At 37.8% G+C, this 6,854-nt stretch overlaps 1 protein-coding gene across 1 annotated transcript; it reads left to right on the top strand.

Annotated features, from left to right (window-relative positions):
* Nucleotides 1-420: 420 nt before the first annotated feature.
* Nucleotides 421-6,601, top strand: LOC121366405 (fucolectin-like; the record flags this gene model as incomplete). Its single annotated transcript, XM_041490870.1, has 3 exons — nucleotides 421-610; nucleotides 1,652-1,873; nucleotides 6,361-6,601. Coding segments are annotated over exons 1-3 (518 nt in total), but the record flags the coding sequence as incomplete, so codon positions are not given.
* Between the last annotated feature and the right edge of the window lie 253 nt (nucleotides 6,602-6,854).

Here is a 6,854-nt window from a genome sequence, read left to right as displayed (position 1 = left end):
TGGAAGTTTGACATACTATTTGAAACAAGTTCGCCAATTTAAAACTTAGTTTGGAAAATAGCTGACTCTCTCTCTCTCTCTCTCTCTCTCTCTCTCTCTCTCTCTCTCTCTCTCTCTCTCTCTCTCTCTCTCTCTCTCTCTCTCTCTCTCTCTCTCTCTCTCTCTCTCTCTCACGGTCTAAAGGCTCCGGCTAATTTGAAGCGTGACGTTTCAAATTAACGGTCCAAGTCCCATCTAAACTGAAACTGTCCTCTAATTTAAAACTGAGCTTCAATTTAGCAGTTAACATGCACTTTTCCCGTTCGTCCCCTCCAAAGCCCCACCACCACCTGCACCACCCCACCCCCCCCCCCCAAACAAAATAAACAAAATGCATAATTCTGGATCCGCCCTCCCCTGATGAGCACAGACACAGTGATAGACACGATCGATTAATAACACGTTTACGGAAGCGTTCATGAATAGTTTTGCTTCAAGCTTCCACAGTTGCAACATTTCAATTTTCTATTTGGTCTGTTCGAGAGACGGAGAAAGTGAAAAAAGATTTGTGTTACGATGTTGAAATATGTTGGTGTTTGGATGATGGCATTGTGTGTAGTACGACTTAATGGTACGTATGAGCTAAACTAAATACAGATAGACAGATAGATATAATGATAGACAGACTTAGATAGAAATAGGGATAGAGTTGAAGTTAAAGTTTGTTTTTGTTTAACGATATTACTAGATTCCACTTATTTATTAATCTTCTGCTATTGGCTGTCAAACATTTGGTAATTTTGAAATATAGTCTTAGAGAGGACACCCGCTAATTGCTTTAAACAGAGATATTTTATGTGCACCGTTCCACAGAGAGGATAGGACATACATGTACTACGGCCTTTGGTATACCAGTCGTGGTGCACTGACGTTTTTTTGTTTGTTTTCTTTTGTTTTGTTGTTGTTGTTGTAGTTTTTGTTTTGGGGGTGTTGTATTTAATGTTAATATGCTGCATTGTATTTTCCATAAATGTAACTACATACACTATTTTAAGGAATAATTTTAGAATTCTGAATTGATATTTATCATCATATGTGCGTGCGCGTGTGTGTGCGTGTGCGCGCGTATGTGTGTGCGTGTATGTGCGTGTGCTTGTATGTGCATGTGCGTGTGTGCGTGCGCGTATGTGTGTGAGTGTGTGTGCGCGCGCGCGCGTGTGTGTGTGTGTGTGTTTGTGTGCTGAGGTTAAACATTCATTCATTTTTATTATATTGTTTGACTGGTTTCTCTTTTTATGTCCTTCTATCAGGAACGTTTCAATGTTTGACGCTAACCACTTGGCTGAGGTTAAACGTTCATTCATTTCAATTATATTGTTTGATTGGTTTCTCTATCAGGAACTTTTTCAAATATTGCTTTTCAAAAACCTGCCACCATGTGTAGTGTTTGACGCTAACCACTTGGCATCTGGTGCAGTGGACGGAAACTACGGGACCAAGTGGCCTTTGGACTTATGTACAACAATGAAACATGGCGACATGGAACCGTGGTGGATGGTGGATCTGCGTGGGTACTTCCACATACATGACGTCATCATCACTAACTCTGACAGTTGGTGTAAGTGCTATATTTAAATAGCTACCTTTTTCTCTTTTTATCTCTCTCTTTCAGGAACTTTTTCAAATCTTGCTTTTCAAAAACCTGTCACCATGAGTTCAGTGTTTGACGCTAACCACTTGGCATCTGGTGCAGTGGACGGAAACAACGGGACCAAGTGGCTTTTGGACTTATGTACAACAATGAAACATGGCGACATGGAACCGTGGTGGATGGTGGATCTACGTGGGTACTTCCACATACATGACGTCATCATCACGAACTGCTACAGTTGGTGTAAGTGCTATATTTCGACAGCTACCTTTTTTCTTTTTTTTTTTTTTAAAAGAAAAGTTTATTAACCCCAAAAACAGTTTGGTAGTGTCAGGGTTGTGGACCCTGTTAACACTACTTTACAGGTTAGAAATTGTACATAAATTATAAATATATAAATTGAAAATATATCTATGTGTATATATATATATATACTATTTTGTTAAAGTTACCGTGTAAACGTACTCCCTGTTTTCATACTTTCGATGATATGATTGACAGATGATAATAGTCACGGATACGCAGAATCCAAACAGCCATTCATAATACGAATACATTTATGAAGTAAATGATATGTACCACGCCCCGTATAATTATAAATAATTCCATTTTATAATTACAGTTTTGTAATAGGCGTCTGGATTGGTTAAAATGCTATCACTTGATCTAAAAAACCAACGTTCATTCTTCCATGAATGTGAAAACTGCACTTTCTCGGTAAAGAAATAAAAATAGAATGTTATTATCGGAAATACTTTTTATCATTTACGTCAACAACGGAATCCCCGATATCGTCTGCATTGTGAGTGACAGTGAGAATTCAAGGCTTAAACGACTCCTGTTTTGAACTGAGACACATAATGTATATGACGGCCACAAAAACGAAGCATCTATTAGAAGTTATACCAGAGAATGCTCAACAAATCCAAACTTGCCAACCCTACCGCTTCACGCGGTAGGCTACCGATTGCTTTACTGTTCTACCGCCTACCGCATTTCAAAGCTTTTCTACCACTTTCAGCCGAAAAAAAGAGTAAAAAAGAAAGAAAATTTAAGCTTTAAATTGCGTTTGGTTTAATTAGTATCAATCCAGCTTATTTCAGTAGGCCTAGCTACTAGACAGGACTGGGTAGTGATTCGTGACTAGGTCTAAGAGTATGCCGCGTCGTCATGGTAACCTGGTTCCCTCAGTTTCTGCTTGCGGCCTCTGGCGGGAAAGTTTATATTCACAACAAAATGCGGCGCTTTGGTTAGTTGCACATAAACTATTGACCAATCGAAACACAAGAAACATATCACTCTCGGCACCACGTGTAAAGTCGCAGTGAAGTGATGTAGTGTTCCAACTGTAATTTTACTATTTGTGCATTTTTTTAATGAAAAAAATACATAAAACCAGTGATTTTCTTTGAAAAAAAATGCTACAAACTGCCACCAGATTTCACCATATAAAGTCTTGATTTATATACATATACATATATATATATATATATATATACATATACATATACATATACATATACATATACATATATATACATATACATACATACATACATACATACATACATACATACATACATACATATATATATATATATATATATATATATATATATATATATATATATATATATATATATATACATATACATATACTTATATATATGTAATCGCCCCCTCCCAAACCCTCCCACCACAATCTCCCTCGCAGTGCACCTACCACTTTCTAATTCTAAAATGTTGGCAAGTATGCAAATCAACAGAGAGACATGAGCGCAGCTCTGTCACATTTGACAAAAACAACAAATCGACAACTTACGCGCGCGAAAACACATACGCCTTTGTGCAAAATTACGCGACCTGTCCTTTCCGAGAATAATATCACACAATCACAAACTTCCTCTGAAATCCACACACACAGTAAGACTGAAACCACTTTATTTCTAACAAGTCAATATTCACGTTTTACTAATTCAACTTTTGACCACTGCAATTTTAATATAGTAATTGATAAATCTTCTCAATTCTTAATTAATTATCGTTTGATAGTTTTGAAATAAACTGTTTGCGTTATCAGTTGATGTTCAGTTATTTTAAATTTTATAACGTTTTATCCACATTTGATTCAGGAAATTAAAATTTCTAAAACCTTAAGTAAATGATTATAATGAATCGGAGATTTGACGGGGAAAAAAAAAAAAAAAAAACGAAGGTAACTTTCTAAGGGAATTCTCTTATTTTTTTATTGATACAGATGTAAATCATTTTGGAATAGGGTTCGACAGGTTTTTTAAAATATAGTTTTGTATAATGGCAATATTAATACGCCATTCATACAGTGTGTAAGACGGTTTTGGTGTCTATCATCGCATCAACGTCAAAAATATAACGTTCAGTTCTTAAATAGAAAACATCCAAATAACCATTCATACCACGAGTAAGTTTATGAAGTAACTGACGGGTGCCAAGCCCCTAAATGATGTTGCATAACGCCATACGTATAATGGTCGGGACGTAGCCCAGTGGTAAAGGGCTCGCTTGATGCACGGTCGGTTTGGGATCGATCGGTGGGCTCATTGGGCTATTTCTCACTACAGCCAGTGTTTCAGGCCGTGGTGTGTGCTATCCTGTCTGTGGGATGGTGCATATAAAAGATAGCTTGCTACTAATTGAAAAAATGTAGCATGTTTCCTCTCTAAGACTAAATGTTAAAATTACCAAGTGTTTGCCATCCAATAGCCGATGATTAATAAATCAATGTGCTCTAGTGGTGTCGTTAACCAAAAACAATCAAACAAACTTTGAGACGGATAAGGACGTTTAGCTGAAACGTTTCCTCAACGTCCTAGAAGCATCATGTACCCTTATATGTGATCCTAATAGATCCTAATGGTGTTGTAGGTCTGTGGCAAAATTAACTATGACCTAAAGCAAATTGATACACAAGGGATTGGGGTTTTGCTGTTGTTGGTGGTGTTTTAGTGTATGCTTTTTGTGTTGGGTTTTTTTGTGGGTTTTTTTTTTTTTTTTTAAATATATTTATTGCCCCAGATCTTTATATATTGATAATGCCAGGGTTGGGGCCCTGAAATGATTATCTTACAATAGATACATAAATATAAAGTGCATTCAGTAAAATTACTAGTTCATTGAAAAAGTCAAATTTGGAGCACAAAATTAATGACAGACTAAATATATAATAAAAGAGAAATTAAACAGATAGACAGAGAGAAAAGAAGAAAAGAAAAATCCATATTTCCAAATATAGAAAACAAACGTTATTGGCTTTTAGGTTACAACCCCCCCCCCCCCCCCCCCACAAAAAAAAACCCACCACCAACAGTATGTGTCTTATATTGGAGTTACTTTTAACTATTAAGGCTAAGTTTAATTTTCTAGACATCTTTGCCAAGGTGCCCAGTTTTCATCAAACCAAAAACAAACAAACAAACTTTGAGACGGATAAGGACGTTTAGCTGAAACGTTTCCTAAACGTCCTAGAACATCATGTACCCTTATATTTGATCGTAATAGTGTGGTAGGTCTGTGGCAAAATTAACTATGACCTAAAGCAAATTGATACACAAGGGATTGGGGTTTTGTTGTTGATGGTGGTGTTTTGGGGTATGTTTTTTTTGTTTTGCTGTAACATAGGAGACACCAACTGTAAACACAATAGTTCAGCACACATACCATGTTGTTAAAGTTACAGCATATTTCATTTCATTTATACTTTTTTTCGTGCTTATATAGAGGATAGTAAACGAGTTACCAGTTATTATCAAATTTATGTCCCGAGTGAAATAATTTTCAATTGTCACGAGCTTTAGCGAGTGAGAAATGAAAATTATTTCACGAGGGACATAAATTTAATAATAACTGGTACAGAGTTTGTTATTCTATTTATTACCTCAGCTATTTTTCTCTAAACGTCTTTATTTTTGACGCACATACACGAAGGCCAACCTGTATAGAAACGATGTAAAGCACTTTACGCACTGTTCTGATAATTGCTATAGCTTTGTGATTTAATCACGTTCATAGATAATTTTTAAAAACAAAATTTCTTTTCATTCTGCTACAAAATCTATAGTGATTTGCATTAAAATGACATGTTGTTATAAATTTAACACCAAAAACAGAGAGCCGTAAACGCAAAGTCTTTAAAGTACATGACGTCATTTTGTGTTTGCCAAATTGTGATGACGTCATATTTAGTACCATCAAAGTTCATTGGTTTGTAAGCGTCAAATTGTCCAATAGTATTGTTCGTTAGACCAATGCAGAATATTTCTCACTGAGAAAATATGGAAAATATTTTCCCTGTTATGAGTGACCGCTGGGGTAATAAATCCAATTAAGGCTCGGAGTGGGTGGGGCCGGGACGTAGCTCAGGGGTGCAGCGCTCGCCTGAGATACGCGATCGATCTCTTTTCGATTCCCTTCGGTGGGCCCATAGGGCTATTTCTCGTATCAGCCAGGGCGCCACGACTGCTGTATTATCTTGTCTGTAATACATGACGTCACCATCACGAACACGGAAGACAGTCTCTCTCTCTCTCTCTCTCTCTCTCTCTCTCTCTCTCTCTCTCTCTCTCTCTCTCTCTCTCTCTCTCTCTCTCTCTCTCTCTCTCTCTCTCTCTCTCTGAACAAGCATATGATAGAATTCTTACTACTGCTTAACAATAAACTATTCGGTTCCTTTAAAATATGAATTTGTGTTGCAGGGCAGAATTTAAACAGCTTTACCATTGACGTATTCACGGAGAATCCAATAGGCTGTGCACGCGCCACGCCAGTCCAGTGTTACAACCGCACCGACCCAGTGGGGCGTGCTGAGACTGTACAGTTTAAATGTCACTCGCCCGTGACTGGTCGGTTCGTCCGTATAAAGAAGTGGAGAATGAGGACCAGTAAAACCCAACCGATACTTTGTGAAGTTCAGGTTCTTGGCACAAGGGCGAACAGGTTAGTTAGTATGACCGGCATCGTTGGCGTCGTGGTTAGGCCATCGAACATAAGGCTGGTAGATACTGGGTTCGCAACCCGGTACCGGCTCCCACCCAGGTCGAGTTTTAATGACCCAATGGATAGTTGTAAGACAACTGCACCCTCTTCTCTCTCTCTCTCTCCCACTAACCACTAACAAGTCAAACCTACTCTCCTAGACAGACAGCGCAGATAGCTGAGGTGTGTGTCCAGGACAGCGTCCTTGAAACTT

The sequence above is a fragment of the Gigantopelta aegis genome, unplaced genomic scaffold, assembly GCF_016097555.1.
Source record: "Gigantopelta aegis isolate Gae_Host unplaced genomic scaffold, Gae_host_genome ctg5570_pilon_pilon:::debris, whole genome shotgun sequence".
Taxonomy (NCBI): Eukaryota; Metazoa; Mollusca; class Gastropoda; order Neomphalida; family Peltospiridae; genus Gigantopelta; species Gigantopelta aegis.
The sequence above is the reverse complement of the archived record's forward strand: the minus strand, read 5'-3'. Positions and strand labels throughout refer to the sequence as shown.